The sequence below is a fragment of the Alosa pseudoharengus genome, unplaced genomic scaffold (genome assembly GCF_046254945.1).
Source record: "Alosa pseudoharengus isolate Yale_2024_CS ecotype anadromous, Long Island Sound unplaced genomic scaffold, YU_APseudo_1.1 YU_APseudo_1.1_scf_19, whole genome shotgun sequence".
NCBI lineage: Eukaryota > Metazoa > Chordata > Actinopteri > Clupeiformes > Clupeidae > Alosa > Alosa pseudoharengus.
Window position 1 is genome coordinate 36,922,190 of NW_027468657.1, and position 18,821 is coordinate 36,941,010.

Here is an 18,821-nt window from a genome sequence, read left to right on the forward strand (position 1 = left end):
TTGTAACTATCTCTACATTATCTAACTGCATATTTTACATCGTATGTTTTGCATTTTCATGCACTGGTAATTCCTCGGAATTACATTTACTACTATTATTTTATTCTTAAAGGGATATTCCACCATTTGGGGAATTACACTCATTTTCCACACCCCCTTGAGTTAAACAATTGATTTTTACCTTTATCCAGTTCATCCAGCCGTTCTCTGAGTGTGGCGATACCACTTTTAGCTCCAGCCTAGCACAGTGCTGCCAATTCTCACGCATTGGCCGTGAGACCTACACATTTGATTAGGTTCACACGCCACACCCCCGATTTCTCACGCTGAAGTGTCAACCAGGTTGGCCAAATGCCTGAAAGATGAGTTTATCTATAGATCTACCTGTTGAGCCACTCATGATCGACTAGTTATGCTTTCAGAGACGGTGAGGGGGTTCAATAGCACCCCCTGTCTGTGGAATTTTCAAAATGTTCTCTCATTTGCTACTTCACAAGCCATCCCAGGCGCATTTCCCCCCGCATTTTCCCGGCTTCAGGTATGCTTTGAGTATTTATTGAGTATTTTTTACGTTGAAGTGTCAACCTTGTAGGTCAAATACCTGGCAGATGAGGTTCAACTAAACTAAACCTATACAGATATGAGCGCCAAGTTGCTGTGATAAATGGTTCGCGAGAAAATTAACATTGAACTTACATGCAATTTAATCATATTTGCATTTTGCACACTGCACACCCATTACTCTCGGTTAAATATCTCACTAACCCTTCACACAACACATGGCAAACCCAATATCACAATAAACAGCAAACCGTACCGAATACGAGGATATACAGTATAAGTATATTGTGTATATATACTCTTTTGATCCCGTGAGGGGAAATTTGGTCTCTGCATTTATCCCAATCTGTGAATTAGTGAAACACACACAGCACACAGTGTACACACAGTGAGGTGAAGCACACACTAATCCCGGCGCAGTGAGCTGCCTGCATCAACAGCGGCGCTCGGGGAGCAATGAGGGGTTAGGTGCCTTGCTCAAGGGCACTTCAGCCGTGCCTACTGGTCGGGGTTCGAACCGGCAACCCTCCGGTTACAGGTCCAAAGTGCTAACCAGTAGGCCACGGCTGCCCCAAAGAATGCCTCAGCAATGCACACAGCATGCCTCTGTGCAATAAGTGGTTCCTGAGTACCACAGCATGCCTCTGTACAATAAGTGGTTCCTGAGTAATCCGGTTTTGAAATTGCAACACATTTCTACATAGTCTTATTGGGGTGAAATTATAATGTATTCTAATGTAAACTATTTGTCAGTACATAAATTTTTGTAAATTGCTCCGCCATTGATTATCCCACTTTCATGGTTCTTATATTGCCAGGTTCCAGCCAATCCCACTTACACAGATACATGAATATATTTCTATTGACATGCTTCCTAGTATTGCTGTGTTTTTGTGAAAAAAATCCTGTTTGATTTTTGAGACATAAGTGTTCATTGAATCGATTGTAAAATCGATTTTTCATGTCTAAAGACGTTTCCAGTTTCAACGGCAAATATAGGCCAATTCACAAACAGGCATTAGGACGAACGTAAAGAGGGCGCTTGTAGACGCAAGCCAGCAATATTTCTGATGATTTATTGGCGTGAAGTTTCGTGTCTGCAGTTTCGTGTCTGCAAATTTTGCCTACGTAGAACTCGATTGCACAGTTTGCCTACCGCTTTGTTCTTCTCCATAGTTTGATATACCAAAAATCCGAAGTACTTCCACATCTCACTCCTCAAGTTATTAGGGCCTATCACTCGTCTCTCTCATGTCGCACAGGTTGATCGCGTTGTCCTCCATTTTTTGGCAAAACACGAGCAGCACAGCAGCTGATTGAAACAGCTGTTTCCGGTGCGTAAAATTGGTGGGAATTTTCTTTTTAGCTTTCGCAATGCTTAGCCTACTGCACTTCGGAACTTTTATATTCTTATTAGAGCCCGACCGATTTATCGGCGGGCCGATATTATCGGTTGATATTAGGCATTTTCCAAACTATCGGTATCGGCATTTATAATGGCCGATAAATTAATATTTTAAAAATAAAATAAAAACGGACGAAACACTTCAACCATGTCATGAATGTTGGCGTTGTATAGTTTGTCCACCAGAGGGCACTCTACACCGTCCCTGCTGGCAACACTCCTGTATAACGCGCCACACATCCTGCAACCTGCTGATCCAGCCGAGTCGGGCAGAGAGAACCAGTTATCCGCGAGTGAGATCATCAGTGAAGTGTGTTCATGGTGATTTGGTCACGAGACATACATTGCTTGAATAACAATTAAAAGAACATCCCCATCAGTTCTCTTAACTCAAATAAGCATGACAAAATTCGTGAAAACAATGTCCAGTTTTGCTGCTATTAAATAAGTCGAGAGTGAAGCGGAATTAGCTAACGTTAGTAATTACGTTACGTTGTTACAGTGTAGTTGACTGTCTGTCCTTTTAACTTTTGACAATGTGACTGAAGATGTATTTCTTTAATAGCGCGACAGTTATAGCAGTGAGATGTATCATCTCTCCCCTGCCTGTTATTTTGAAAGCGCATGTTTTACAATTTGCAGTATGACGTTATCCATTGCTAAAGTATGGCTCATCATAGACTAGCTAACCACAAAGCTAGCTAATGCCATGAATATCAGTGGAAGACCGCTAATGTTAACATTAATGAGCTTGGAAACCACAACAAACTTATTCTGCCTAAATAAAGTAATGATTACTGTATTTATAACTAGTATATCTGTAGTTACAGTCCGTGCATTGTAAAATGTAAGTTAGACGTGCGAGGAGTGAACATTTAGACAGAGAAAAAGTATCAAACGTAGCTTGTGCAAAACGTAGCTTGTGCATAAAAGTTAGCTTTTCTTTTACACGTGTGTGAAATCCAATGACGCCAAGTGTGCGTTTCAGACTGTCGTTCAGCCGCAGCATTAACGAGTTACATAATGGATTTAGATCACTAAATAGTATATTTATCTTGTTTAATGATAATACAAATGATGATGATAGTAATAATGTCATCATTATTTTTTGTAATTATTAAGTCTTAGTTCAAAGTTATATTTATGAAGCTTACCAAGTCTTTTAATACTGGTAACTTTGATTTGGTTGTTTCATATCTAGTTTTATACATTTTATTTATCAGAACTTTAATATATTTCGATGTTCCTCTGTTCCACTGTGACAATATTATTTAAAAATAAACAAGTTTGTTTTTAAAATGCATTATCATATTATTTTTGTCAATACTCATAAATAACTACAAATAACTAATGTTAGGGATATCTGTTAATGTTTTGTTGCGCGTTTCTGAAAAAAATAAATATATCGGCCGATATATCGGAATATCGGATTTTTAAATCAACAAATATTTGTATCGGTATCGGCCTTCAAAATCCTTTATCGGTCGGGCTCTAATTCTTATATCCTTATATTGTATATATATTCTTATATAGTTGTTTGTGAATTTTGTTACATCTATCCTTTTTAGTTGTTTAATTCGTTTAAAATTAATAGTGTACATATTTGGTTAAAATCGATTCCCTATTTTAGTTTTCGAAACTTGTGTTGTTTGGTCCAATCGATTGTGCAATCGATTTTCGAACGTAAAGTGACAGCCCTACTTCCTAGTGACATTAGTGCAAAAATATGACAAATCAAATAATGAGACACAAATATTTTTTTTCTTGATATAAAATATGCTCTTTTTTTCCATAAAAATAAGCATAATAAGCAAGTCTGACCTCTGAATGTATTTTGAAAGTGCACCCGATTGATGCATTTAAAAGTTAAAATATACAAACATTTCTTAAATTCTTACAAAACACCCTTAGGACGATAGCCTAGCGAGCCAGACCCACATTAACATGTAGGGTCTGGACACTCACCGTTCGCAGTGCTCAGTCCGAGGGGCGGGATAATCAGTTGTCTTTCAAATTCCCTCTGCACGCAATAGGACAGCGGCAGCGCTATGAGTCCCATGCGTTTCCCACCAGCGGAGCTAGTTGGCTAGTTCAAACGTTTGCCAACTTAATAAAAGCTTAACTAGTGTCACACTGTTCGCCAACAGCAACATCCATCTTATTTGTTTTCAAGTAGCAGGGAATTCAAGCCAAACCGTTGCAACTCTGCCATCAATCATTATGTTAAGCCCACCTAACGACTCTATACACGATTTCATTGGCCCGGAGAAGTTTCGATATCTGGAGCTCACAAGCCAACGGAGAGTTGCTAGACTAGCTAGGGGCGCGTCTAGATTTCTAGGCTATTAGGACGACACCGCATCAGATGAACGCAGGTTCAGGGCCAAGGTCCTAGTAGTAGATCCCTTTGATACCAATGTTAATTTAACTCTGGGACCCTGGTCCCTACACCTGAGAACCACTGATGTACGTTTTTTTTTTTATTATTTATTTTTTGCTGTATGGTAATAATGCTGAATGAGCCAAACAAAAAAAATTCTATGTAGCCTACGCAGCAAAATTTTGGTTGCCCCCACCAAATCTCACTCCAAGGTTTTTTGAAAAGTATACACCATTTTATTCTTAAAATAAAGTTTTTATTCTTAAAAAGTATTGCTGGCTCTTGAGCACAAGGAATTTCATGTAATGAAATTGTTTTTTTTGTTTTTTTACAGATGGAACCTGACATCTTGTGGCACAAGTGTGGCAAGTTCAGAATGCAGCGAGGAATTGTTCTCCTCAGTGTCAGTTGGAGACCAGGATGACAGTTTCTCTCTGCTAGATGACCAAGAGTTTACCTCCTATGATCTGTTCCCAGAAGGCAGTGTCTGCAGTGATGTGTCGTCGTCCATCAGTACATACTGGGACTGGTCTGACAGTGAGTTTGAATGGCAGGTATGATGGTGTTTACATGATTTGCAACATTATTTCATTATTTGCTTGTCCTGAAAGAAATACCAATGTTTCAAAGCAAAAAAAAAATGTAGGTCCTAAAAAGACAAGAAATCATACCGTAAAACTCCAAATAATAGCCAAATACTCCAAATAATAATAGTGTTGAGATGTTATTCATTGAGTGAGATAAGATCCAAATAGCGGGGATAGCCAGAACAGATGACACACGTTTTAATAAAATGTAATTTACAAAGAGATCGTATCACACTGAAAGCTCATATTTTGTCACTAGCAATCTGTCCTCTGTCAAATACAGTTGCATTTTCAGCAAAACCGTTCAGGATTTATTTATGCAAAAGTGGAACATGCTTAATGTTTAATTCTCCCTCCTTTTCGGCATGAATGAAACAGCATGAGAGAGCATGAACCATATTGTTTCTCCCGTATTTTTTGGCAAATTTGACAACAGTCAGCTTACATTTCATATCATAGCCTACTTCTTTCTCTTTATCGCCATGGCGATAAGCATTTAGAATAGAGAATAACTTTTGTGAACCCTTTTGTTTTGTTGCCACCATAAAAACAAGCTTACCATCAGCCTATCCGCAAATTTGAAACAAAAGGGATTAATTGAACGATGTCGAAGTCGGACATATACAGTGCCTATAGAAAATCATCATACCCCTTTGAAATAGTTACTTTATTTGTCATACAGCCTGAAATCAAAACCCATTTAAAAAAAAAATGTTTTTCCAGTTTTATTTACAAATTTAGCTGTACAACATCAAAATAATGGGGGAAAAAAGGCAAAAAACAGTTCTGAAAATTAATAAAAAATGAAAAACTAGAATAGCAGGGTTGGAAAAGTCATCAACCCCCTGATTTAATACTTCGTAGAGCTTTCTTTTGCAAGATTGCAAGTGCAAGATTGAACTTTTTGGACTGAACTCCAAGCGCTATGTTTGGCGAAAACCACCCGAAACACAGGATGGGCAGGTCATTCACCTTCCAACACGACAATTATCCTAAACATACTGCCAAATGAACAAAGCAGTGGACCAAAGTGCTCAAAAAAAAAGAAATAGATAATAGAAGACAAAATGAATAAAGACAAAAAAGCACAACAGGAAAATAAAACTAAAATGATATGTACATATATATAGTCTATATAATTACATTCCACACTTCATTTAAAATCCATTGATAGCATATGTTCTTTTAACTTGGCTTTAAAAGCACCAATAGTTGGTGTGGATCTAATATGAAAAGGCAGATTGTTCCACAACTTGGGGCCCAGCTACTGAAAAAGCACGGTCACCTTTATTTTTTAGACGACTCAGAGGTACTGAGAGCAGTAGTTTATTTGAGGACCTCAGAGTTCTAGGAGGGCAGTGAAAGTGTACAAGCAACATAGCAACACTACCACCTCACTTCCTTTGGAGGCACACGCACTCAGGTGCAGACTGGTGTTGTGAAGTGCAGGCCAGTGTTATTATTCTACAGATGCAGCAACATGGTTGGTGTGCGTGTGACACGTAAAAGCACAAAAGAGAGTATTGACCATAAAGCTGCATTAGAGATACAAAGTATCAATCTTGGAAAAGGATCGCTAAAAAGACAGAAAAGGAGCTGGGAGGTGTCATGTGCCATGCTAGGTGCCGTCAACTAGATAAATTAGTTGCCACCTGCTCATTTTTTAGAATGATGCGTAGCCTATTTAGCGCTCCTTTTCTGCAACCACAGGCAACAAGGAATTAGGCTTCAATATGGCAGATAGCGTCACTACATCATATGGGCTATTAACCTTATAGAATATTTATTCTCAATTTAATGGATACAACATAATTGTAATGTAAGATCATGTAAGATAAACAAAATAATAGGCTCTACACATTTCTTACGAGCAGGTGACCAGCAGGGAAAGGCTGGAGGAAGAGGCCTCTAGCCTTTAGGGATGGTATCCTGAAAGAAAGCGAAAGAGTGTTGATTTCACCTCTAGAGATATTGCTGAAATAAACTATTGCAGTGTGATGCTAACGGCAACTACTGGCTTGAACTAATACAGCACACCCATAGCTTGCTAGGAAGCTAAGCTGAGCAGAACACAGCAACACAACATGAGCTTCCATGGAGCTTCTGGGTTAACTTCCTGGGTTAAAGCAGGGTTCGTACGGGTGCTTGAAATCCTTGAAAATGCTTGAATTTTAATGTTGTGTTTTCAAGGTTTGAAAAGTGCTTGAATTTTGGATAAAATGCTTGAAAATGCTTAAAATTGTAACTGTGTTTTTTTTCGATACATACAGCTATCTGAGCTTTGCCTCTCTTGGATGGTCTTTTTATACCATATCATGGTGCCTAATTAGTTGTGAAATGTTCCTCCTTTTGTTGTCTTTGCCATTAAACTACATGAACGTCATTTGCAAATTGGTAATGATTGATAAAAGTGACCTGGTTGGCACCTGTAAACACTGGTATTTGTACTGTAGTATGACGAATGTGAACTCCTGTCATGATTTTATGTTTTAGTTGCCCGGAAGTGACATTGCCAGTGGAAGTGATGTGCTGTCTGACATCATCCCCAGCATACCAAGCTCACCTTGTCTGATCTCTAAGAGAAGGAGCAAACTTCACAGGAACCTTGATGAACTTCCATGGAGTGCTATGACCAATGATGAACAGGTCTAACTATTCTAAACTACGCAAAGTACCTAGTTATTTAGAGAACTATTGATTCTTCTGAGATCTGCAATGTAAAATTTTGTTCAAAAGCAAAAATGTCAACATTTTCTAATAGTTAAGTAACAGTGTTGTGATCACAAAAAAATGATCCTACCTCTGCACAGATTAGTTATAATGGATTCTCAGTTATGTACATGAACCTTTCTCTGGTGTGTTGCTTTCTAGGTGGAATATATTGAATACCTCAGCCGCAAAGTCAGTACTGAAATGGGTCTTCGAGAGCAACTGGACATTATAAAGATTATTGACCCAATGGCACAGATATCTCCCACAGACAGTGAATTCATAATTGAGCTGAATCGTCTAACAGATGAGAAGCTCAAACAGGTAAGGAGCCTGCAATCTCACACCATTAACCCTTAGAACTGCCGCTGGTGTCTATCGAAAGGGAAGGGTTCAGGGATCATGATAAGCTAAGTGTTTTTCAGATCAATAAAGTAGAACCAACGTTATTGTTATTTAAAAAAAAAACATGTACATTTGTACCGCAACAGGAATGTGTCACTTTCTATGGAAGTAATTTCCTATCCAGGGGGGTATTCCAAAAAGGAGGCTTAACAAACACAGATAAAACTTAACCTCTGGGTTGTCTGAACACGTGGCGACTAAACCCGAGCTGTCAGTTCCAAAACACTGGTTACCAATTAGTTCAATCAACCCCGTGTGTTAACCTAGAGTTGTGAGCGTTCACGGCAAACTTATAAAGACATCATCTATTGAGAGTGCAAACCATGAGTGAAAACGGCAAAATGAAGAGCACTGTATTTTTCAGAGGTGGGGTGAAGTTCTCCTCGAGGCTTACGAGGAGGAGAGAGCTGTAATAACAAAAAAGAGCAATACTTGAGCGTCCAAGGAACGAGATCTTGCTTGGCAGAGAATAGCCTAACTGACCGTGTATGCATATATTTAGGATAACTTATTAATGTCAAAAGCACAATATATTAAACTAGAAATGTAATTCCAAGGAATTACCAGTGCATGAAAATGCAAAAATGGTGTAAAATATAGTGTTAAAACCGATACTGTAGAGATGGTTACAATGGGTTTGCTTAGGTAGACATGGTTGTTGCAATGCTAAATAAAGCTGTTTTTATGATGGTTGCGAGGGTAATCATGTTTGTTGCTAAAAGTATTACTTAGCTAACTTAGCTTATGTTTGCTAGCAATTCTGCTTACAATGATAACCATGCTAACTATGTTACTTAGCTTCGCTAATGTTTTCTAGCAATTATGTTAACTATGTTAACGATGTTACCTATGTTAACCATGTTACTTAGCTAACTTAGTTAATGTGTTTTAGCAGTTATGTTAACTATGCTAATGATGTTAACCATACTAAACATGTTAGCTAACGTCGCTAAGGTCAGGGGTGGGCAAACTGCGGCCCGGATCCGGCCCGCCAAGCACTTTCATCCGGCCCGCAGAGCATTTTGTCTTGTGCGGCCCGCCGGCCATTTTTCAAAACCCAATGTGGCCCTTGAGCCAAAAAGTTTAAAAGCCATTGATAGCATATGTTCTTTTAACTTGGCTTTAAAAGCACCAATGGTGTGGATCTAATGTGAAAAGGCAGGTTGTTCCACAACCTGGGCCCAGCTACTGAAAATGTTTACAATTGACAGTTGTAGAATGTCGTCAATTGAAAGATTCTACCATTCATCACTCGGACCCCTGTCGGGCATGGTAGGGGATACGTCACATCACCAGGCAGAATAACACCAACAGCCTGACCAGCAGCAGCGCCCCAGTAGCAGAGCAGCTCAACCAGAGTCAGATCATCAACCCAGCTCCAGCCACCAACAGCCAGGCACTTGTCATCCCAGTTTGCTGATTGGATACAGACACTCTGTAAAATCAACACGTGAAAGCAGCTGGCCCAGTTGGTGTCTCAGGGTGGGTCCTCAGAGACTGTGCTGTGGAGTTAGGGGATGTATTTACTAATATCTTCAACCTTTCTCTGGCACAATGCACTATCCCCACTTGCCTGAAGATGTTCACAATTGTGCCAGTCCCAAAGCAGACTGTTAGAACAACCTTCAATGATTACAGGCCTGTGGCATTGACACCTGTAATCATGAAGTGTCTGGAGAGACTGGTCCTGCAACACATCATGGCTGCTCTGCCACCCACCCTGGACTCTCACCATTACAGAGCAAACAGGTCAATGGAAGATGCCATCTCCTATGCCCACCACACTAATACACCACCTGGAACAGCAGGGGACATATACGCACGTAAGCTGTTTGTGGACTGCAGCACTGTATTTAATACCATCTTACCGAGCAGACTGTTTTTCAAGGTATTGGACTTGGGCATACAACACAACACCTGCCTATGGATCAGGGGTGTGATTTTTCTGTTTTTTTTTTTCGACCTGAAAATGAGACCCACGCAATTCGTATAGATCCGCTGAGGGTTTTTTTGTTATGTAGGCTGTAACAGGCCGCTGACAATGACGACAGGTTTTGTTTCCGAATATCACGCCGTAAGTAGCCTAGTCCGTTTACTAGTGGATTTCATTGAAAGTGAAAGTAGACGGGTTGATCAGCTGCGTTCTGAAGAATGCTTGATTCAAGTTCAGTGTGTGTGGCGAATTAGTTTCTCAGCAGAAGCCATGAAACGGTAAAGGTCAACAAATTGATTTAAAAAGACCTCATGTATGAAGTGCATCGTGTTCGCTGTCAGGATTTTCCGATAATAAATCTTGAGATGCTGATATTGAATTTTATTTTCTGCGCGTGTAAGCTGTACTTGAAGTTAGCTGTGGCGCACTGGTCTAACGTTACTGGTTTTCATAGTTTTAACCACAAAGCCTGTCTACCTTAGGCCTTCTAAATTGTTAAGTTAACACCTTGTCATTTCGCGTTTGTCATCTAAAACATATTTCGGGATGCCATCTCACCATGAGAAAACCTAACGTTATGGTGACAGTGCTAAGAGATCAAAGCTTTGGCATGCTTAGTAAACATTAGTCTTGCACATAATATTGAGCTGAATATTTAGTGGAAATAGCATTGTGCTGATGCCTATTTATTTGTCGCCTATTTAAAGCCGCAGTCCGCATTTTAACCCTAGCTCTCCATTTAGTGTGTGCACTTGTAAAACTAGTGTTGTAGCCTACACAATCCTGGCGCTGTAGCATAAAACAGTTAGAGCCTACCATTTATTTTAGGAGGAGAGGTGTAGGACCTACAGTGTTACTTTGGGAGAAGAGGAATCAATGTAATTTGATTATCTTTGGAACTGAAATATCAACAACCTTCAAGTTGCAACCTCTTCAATCAGCATCAATATCAGTAGGCCTATCACATGATTCACTATTTTGTACATAGTAGGCCCAGAGGACTGTTAGGGGGCAGGCTATATATTTTCATCAAGTAGGTCTATAGTAAATAATTGAGTCAACATTAACTCAATGTTGGTTTAAGTTATAAACAAAACATGCTATAAATGGAAAAAATCCATGGTTCTGCGTCACTGTTGGCAAAATGATCATGATGGCCTATATATTTCAGCCATATTTGGTTTAGTCTTGTGTATGTCTATAGGCTACATCTAGTTTTCTTTAGGCCTTATAGGATGTATTGTAATATGCTATAATGTTTGAAATATATGTATCTCAATGTATCAATACTTCCCATAAAAGTCATCAGATGTCATAATTTAAGGGGTTATTTTTCAAAATGTTCTTCCGGGGGGACATGCCCCCGGACCCCCCTAGTATTTGGCCCATATTTCCTTTAAGGCCCTTTTCTAGTGCCACCCCTGCATAGGATTTGCCTCATGAATTTTATGAAGTGTAGGTGATGTAAATGCATACGGTAGCCAACACTATAGTGCACAATAGTACTCGAACCGTGGGGGGGTGGGGGGGGGAGGGGTCACTCCGTGCTACGTATATTTTCCTTTTTTTACCTTTGCCAATCACACCCCTGATCCCTGATGGATTAAGGACTTCCTAATAAAGCAGCCACAGTCAGTCAGAATGGGCACTCACTACTACTTCACTCTGACACTCAGCACAGTAGCCCCACAAGTGCTGAGCCTGTTCCTCTACTCTCTGTACACCCATGACTGCTCCACCGCATGACAACACTGCAACAGTCAAATTCGTCAATGACACGACTGTGGTGGGGTTGATCACCAAAGGTGACGAGTCTGCCTACAGAGAGGAGGTACAGAAGCTGACAGAGTGGTGCACAGGAAATAATCTCACTCCAGGAAAACAAAAGAAATCATAGTCGATTTCAAGAAGAGGCAGGATCATCATGCACCACTACATCAACAGGGAGAAGTTTGACAGGGTGTCTAGCTTCAAATTCCTGGGCACACACATTACAGAGGACCTCTCAGCACTTGGGCATAAAATTAAATGGTGCAACACAGCGTGTTAACAAATCCTTGATTAGGCCTAAACCGATGAATAATTGTTGATGCAACCCACCCTATGTGTTACTTTAGGCATTCTTCGTAATGATCTCACTTATGCTTATGTAATGCCATAAAAAGCACTATCACAAGCTTTGTTGCCTGTATTTTGCATAGGTGCGGAGCTACATCTGTGATCATGGACCACGTCAGCGCAACAGCAGTCTACGAGAGGGCTGGAAGCGCAGTTTAACCAACAATGGAAGCACCAGTGGTGTGAGCAGCACCACCAGTGGCCAGAGTAACACCAGTAGTAGCAATGCCAGCATGGTAAGCACAGCCAGCAGTGCTACCTCCGCTGGTTCTAACTTCACCAACAACTCCATAAGCCGCGCACACAGCGAAGGAAACCTGCCAACTGCAGCTGAGCGCATCCGTGACTCTAAGGTTTGATTAGATTTACCTTCATATACCTTCATATTATATATATATATATATATATATATATATATATATATATATACATATATATATATATATATATAATTTCGTTCTTAACTGTACAAAATTATTCATACCCCTGGCAAATATTGATTTAATGCTGATTTTCTCTTTATCAATATGTTTGTTCTGACTGAAAATGACAGTCACATGCCAAAAGTTTGTAAGACAATGTGGGAGAAACATGGAATTAAAAAAAGAAGCGTTTTCATCTTTTTTAACATTTTTATGAAAAATGGCAAGTCCAAAATTATTCATACCCTTTTAAAATAATCAATGGAAACATCGTTATTTGCATTCACAACTCTCAAAATGGTTCTTATACTATCTACCAAGCCTCTCCATGTCTCCACAATGATTCTAGACTGCACCGCAACAGCAATCCGGGTTTTCAGTCAGGAACGATTATTTGCCATCACTCTGGCCTTGTGCTCACTTTTTTGATGGATTGAGGTCTGGACTCTGGCTCTGCCACTCTAAAATGTTGATATTGTTCACAGTTAACCATTTCTTGCCTTTTTTGGCTGTATGTTTTGGATCATTGTGTGGTTTAAAGGAACACGCCACCCAATGTCAGTAGTAATATATGTTCTTACCTTAACTTTCACGAGTTGAGTCATACCTCTCCCGTGTCCGTACGTGCACTCAAACGCTCTGGTGCGCGGCTGGACTGTGTTAGCATGTTGCTATGCTAGCGGGCTTTGACGGCAACTAAGCGTAGAAGTAATCAAAAACATCCACGTTTTACCGACTTAAATACAGTTGCACGAGTAGTTGATAGAAATGCTACGGCCACGCAACGTGAAACGTGGCGATTTTCCAAGCGAATAAACCGGAGAACTACAATGTGTGGCGCAATAGCACTTGGGAGTACTTCGACCTAGCGTAGTAGTATTGTTAACACCTAATTGTAGATCCTATCCACCACAGAGTTTAGAATCCATGCTGGATCGACCCTCAGCCTCTCCCTCCCCTCTGAGCGAGAGAGAGGCACACACACTAGAGATGCGCTGATGGGCTATTATTTCAACCATAACTGCATAGCAAAACTTATCATCCATCAGCCATCCATCAACACCAAAGTTTTTTGACCAATCTTCGAAACGGCACCCGCCCACCATCCGCTGGTTGTTTTAATGTAGGCTATATGGGTGATGCAGCGCTGCTGACGTGAGGCTAGAAAGCCCTTGCCTGTTCTAGGAAGACTGATCCAATGCAGCAAATATATTAAAAGGCTAAAGTCGTACATTGGCTATGTTGTAGCCTATCCCCAGAATATCAGCAGCAAACTCAGTCTCTGTCTCGCAAAACAGTCTCCAAATAAAACGCACATCGGCCTGTTGCCTTTTCTGCCAGCTTGTGAAAATATATCGTCCAAAATGCTTGATTGCATTGCATTCTCCACATTTTTAGCTACATTTTCATGTACCACATCAGCATTTTTGTTCAGTGAATCTTTTGTAAATTGCTTTACAATTACCGTCGGGCCTATTGCCTGGCTTGCCTCAGCTTCGGTCACGTCCTTTTACAATTTTATCATTGTAATAAAAAACGCAATTTGCCACATAATTTCAACATGCTCCTGGCCTACTAATTAATGCCTATTGTACTTTATTTTTTGCAAAAAGAAAGAAATCCTTGATAAAATAACAAGTCATTCATATTATAGGCTACTTTACACACTGTTATGTCAGGGTGACTGAAAGCCTGTTCTGAAGACTCCCATTCATTTTGACTGCAAGAGCGCGTCTTTTTCAGACAGACAGCGCAATTCATTTTAAAGCAATTTACAAAAGATTCACTGAACAAAAATGCTGATGTGGTACATGAAAATGTAGCTAAAAATGTGGAGAATGCAATGCAATCAAGCATTTTGGACGATATATTGTCACAAGCTGGCAGTATAGGCAACAGGCCGATGTGCGTTTTATTTGGAGACTGTTTTGCGAGACAGAGACTGAGTTTGCTGCTGATATTCTGGGGATAGGCTACAACATAGCCAATGTACGACTTTAGCCTTTTAATATATTTGCTGCATTGGATCAGTCTTCCTAGAACAGGCAAGGGCTTTCTAGCCTCACGTCAGCAGCGCTGCATCACCCATATAGCCTACATTAAAACAACCAGCGGATGGTGGGCGGGTGCCGTTTCGAAGATTGGTCAAAAAACTTTGGTGTTGATGGATGGCTGATGGATGATAAGTTTTGCTATGCAGTTATGGTTGAAATAATAGCCCATCAGCGCATCTCTAGTGTGTGTGCCTCTCTCGCTCAGAGGGGAGGGAGAGGCTGAGGGTCGATCCAGCATGGATTCTAAACTCTGTGGTGGATAGGATCTACAATTAGGTGTTAACAATACTACTACGCTAAGTCGAAGTACTCCCAAGTGCTATTGCGCCACACATTGTAGTTCTCCGGTTTATTCGCTTGGAAAATCGCCACGTTTCACGTTGCGTGGCCGTAGCATTTCTATCAACTACTCGTGCAACTGTATTTAAGTCGGTAAAACGTGGATGTTTTTGATTACTTCTACGCTTAGTTGCCGTCAAAGCCCGCTAGCATAGCAACATGCTAACACAGTCCAGCCGCGCACCAGAGCGTTTGAGTGCACGTACGGACACGGGAGAGGTATGACTCAACTCGTGAAAGTTAAGGTAAGAACATATATTACTACTGACATTGGGTGGCGTGTTCCTTTAATGGTCCAATGATGCCCATTGATGCAGGTCTCTTCACCAAAAAAGATCTTTTCACCAAAAAAGATTGTAGCCCCTTGTTTTGGTGTTACCGTTTACTTTGAGAAGTTCACCAGGTTCCATTGTCTGAAAAACACCCAAAAACGTATACATTTCTATAGCTATTCTCCACATTGTGGATGGTGTTTTGATGGTTGAAATTCATTCCATCTCAAAATGGATCACTTGGTCATCTTGGATGCTGATCATGGATCACTCAATTCAATTCCAATGACACCATGTCCATTATTGTGGGGGTTAGAAAAGTATTCTTTTGGGATGTTTTTCAACCAGGGGGACCTGGTGACCGTCTCAAAGTAAATGGTAACACTAAAGCAAAGAGGCTACACTGAGATTCTGGAGGAAAAGATCAGGCAGTGTGCCAAGAGACCAGCCCCAATAGGCATCATTGGACCATTAAACCATAAAATGATCAAAAATCCCCCCCCCCCCAGGATTTTATTGCCCATACTTTGATTAGATAGAGTGGGGAAGTCAACCTCAGTTGTGGGATCATTTTATTTCACTGATTTACACAGTTTGGAAATAAATGTATTGTATGCATAGCAATTTTGGGACCTTATATTTCTCTTTTTGTCATTTTCTCCAGAAACGCTCAAAACAAAGGAAGCTTCAGCAGAAGGCTCTGCGAAAACGGCAGCTTAAAGAACAGCGTCAGGCACGTAAGGAACGTCTCAGTGGCCTCTTTCTTAATGAGGAAGTGCTGTCCCTCAAGGTGACTGAGGATGAGGACCATGCTGATGATGTAGATGTCCTTATGTGACAACAGTGAATCCCTCAGTGTTCCCTCTATGCCTAGAGCACCAGCAGCTTCCTGCTACATACTAACCCTTGTTCCATCCCTGTCACTTCTATGTTATCAACTGTCAATAAATGCATTAGTTTTGGCCAAGAAGTCTTTTTCCGCGGCTGCTTTATTTTTATTTTTTATTTATTTGTAATTTTTTTTTAAATATATATAATGCTTATAATTTCCTATCGCAAACTATTGTTTACCTATAGCCTCTGCCCTACTCATCAGTATAATTGTTGCATTTGCCTTAGAGGGAACACTGAAACTTTTCAAATCAGGTCTGGAAATCTATTTAAAGCAATGATGACCTGTCTTTCAGAATAACATTTAATCTCAAAAGCATCATTACCATTATCCAAAATGCTGTCAAAGCATGGAAAATGGATTTACATTCCATGGTCCAGTTGTAGACCTAATTACATTTTCATTTCAGTTGTATTCAAAAGTGTAAGAGTACCCTTGAGAAAATGTACTTTTCTCCTGAGTGCAGTTATTGCATCAGTAATTGAATTGCATGAGATTGCACCACCCTGTTATTTCATTATAGGCATGTTTCAATTGACCATCAAACAGTAAACATTTCATTACTCTGTATTTCATTATGTCCTTTTCCAAAAATATTAGTGTAACTCACAAGTGTCCAGAAGTGAGGTAAGACTGCAGTAAAATGCAGTCATGAAACTTGTCAAGTAAGGGACTTATTCAAACAGAAAGCATCTTGGACCTCCACAAAAGACGCTCTATTATGCGTTTTTGTTGGGTTTTAAAATTGGCAAAATGTTGCAAAATGGATGGTCAGTTGAAAAGTTCAAGTAAGATGACATAAGGATTAAGGAATCTTATAAAATCAGCCTAATGTCTGATGCAATCACTGTATTCAAGGTGGACTTAAACCTTTGCAGTACTTTATGATTTCTCTACATTCAATGTAAGGTAATTAAATATCTCATGCACAGATTGTACAAAACATCACTATTCTTTTTATTTTTTTGCTTTATGTATAATTCACAATTATTAGTAGTTTATCGATGTATGCAAAAGGGGCAAGCCGTTACTGGGAGAGTGACAAATTGATAAAATGCCATGCTTAAGGATCTTTTAGTGTTGAAGGCTCTACCAGATTTATGTTAACCTTCTTTCAATAGATTTATCAGTACACACTACAAATGGTTTATTTGAACTTCTCTGTCTTAATGCGCCCTGTGGATCAATGGACTATGAACTCTGAAGTTGTTTGACATCTTCATTATCTTGTCTAAAACGTCATTTATGATGTACAGCTAAAATTTATGTCTTGGTATAAAAGATATAAATGGTCAATTTCACAAGAAATGGAACATTTGAGAACTATATACAGGATGATTTTGCTTGATGTTGATAGCCAGGAAAAGTAGGGAGTCAAAATAATCTGTGTTCTTCATATTTAAAGCGCATATTTATTTTTTGTACATAGGTACAAAAATAAGATGTACAATGTGTTTGTCTCAAATAAAATTTCTAGACACTGTTTTGATACTTGTCCCATCTAGATGCAAAGGTATTCCAGGTATGTCTGCCAGAATTTCCATCAAAGCCTCTTAGATTGTGTGAATCGGTTTAGTCTAGTTTAAAGCGGGTTCTAGACTTGTTGCGGTGGGCCTTGTACTCTGTCTTGCTGGCTTTCTCTCAGGACATTCAAAACCTCTGTGTCCTACCTTGTGGCACTTAAAACACAATCCCTCTTTAAAACAGTGTGCCTTTGTGGAATGATCAGGGGCTTGGCATATTCTACATGGGCCTGTGGACCCGGCAACAGGTGTGGGAGAAAAGGTTCTAGTTCTAACAGGAGATAAATGCTGCGCACTAAGCATCTGCTCTAGGAGGGATACTGCCTTCCCAAGCAACGCTGGGTCAAATCCATTCAACTGGTTGCTGTTTGTGTCCTGCTGTTGGGTCATGCAACACATATCAGGGGTCCATTCATCAGATTTGGCATTGCTCTGTAATCTGTCCATTCTGGCTGACTGTCTGTCTTTGTGGTGGCTCTCTATCAACGCCTGGACTTCTGTAGCACTCCACCCCTCTAATGGCTTACTCCTGAAGGCTGTGTACAGACCAGGCTCGGGACAATGCCTTATGAACATCATGTCACTACATGACTAGCGTTCTCTACTCTCCTCCCTTGTCTTTGCAAAGATTCATCTGCCATATCAATGGCCTTGTTGAGTCTGATCCAATAATCCAAGCTACTTTCTGATTGTTTAGGTAATGTTTCATAAAAATCTCTCATTGGTGTAGTGGATAATATTGCTTCCCCAAAATGTTGTCTGAGAATAGAGAAGATGACTTGTGGGTCTCTTTGAATGTTAATCAAGGGTTGTTATGGATGCAAGCTCTTACTACATCTCTGGCACGACCCATTAGTTTGTCAAGGATTTCTTGGCCCTGCTCTGCTGTACTGTAGCCCTTATTTAGGTAAACTTGCATTGACTCTTGCCATTCTCTAGCAGTGTATCGGTCTGAGCTATCTTCTCTGAAGGTTGGAGGTTTTTTGATGTCGGATCTGAAGACTACATTAATTTTTGACCAGTCAGGAGCTGAGCACTGTGTGTTATCTGTTCTTGGCGTATCTTGTCTTGACGAAGACAGGCTGGCTGCAATCTGGTCACCTATCTGACAACCCATTTGTCTCACTAACTCTGTCATTACTTGCCACTGGTTGACCTGTTCATATCCTAAAGCACTGGGTTCACTTCCACTTACTGGGATGTTACTGGGATGTTACCGCT

At 40.1% G+C, this 18,821-nt stretch overlaps 1 protein-coding gene across 1 annotated transcript in view; it reads left to right on the forward strand.

The window, feature by feature from the left end:
• Nucleotides 1–17,560, forward strand: part of fam199x (family with sequence similarity 199, X-linked) — a 54,063-nt gene extending 36,503 nt beyond the window's left edge. Inside the window, exons 3-7 of the mRNA XM_076292648.1 lie at nucleotides 4,681–4,900; nucleotides 7,427–7,579; nucleotides 7,805–7,966; nucleotides 12,182–12,451; nucleotides 15,850–17,560. Of these exons, the coding sequence (XP_076148763.1) occupies nucleotides 4,681–4,900; nucleotides 7,427–7,579; nucleotides 7,805–7,966; nucleotides 12,182–12,451; nucleotides 15,850–16,023 (979 nt within the window). The 3' untranslated portion in view covers nucleotides 16,024–17,560. The remainder of the gene's footprint in view (nucleotides 1–4,680; nucleotides 4,901–7,426; nucleotides 7,580–7,804; nucleotides 7,967–12,181; nucleotides 12,452–15,849) is intronic.
• The last annotated feature ends 1,261 nt before the right edge of the window (nucleotides 17,561–18,821 follow it).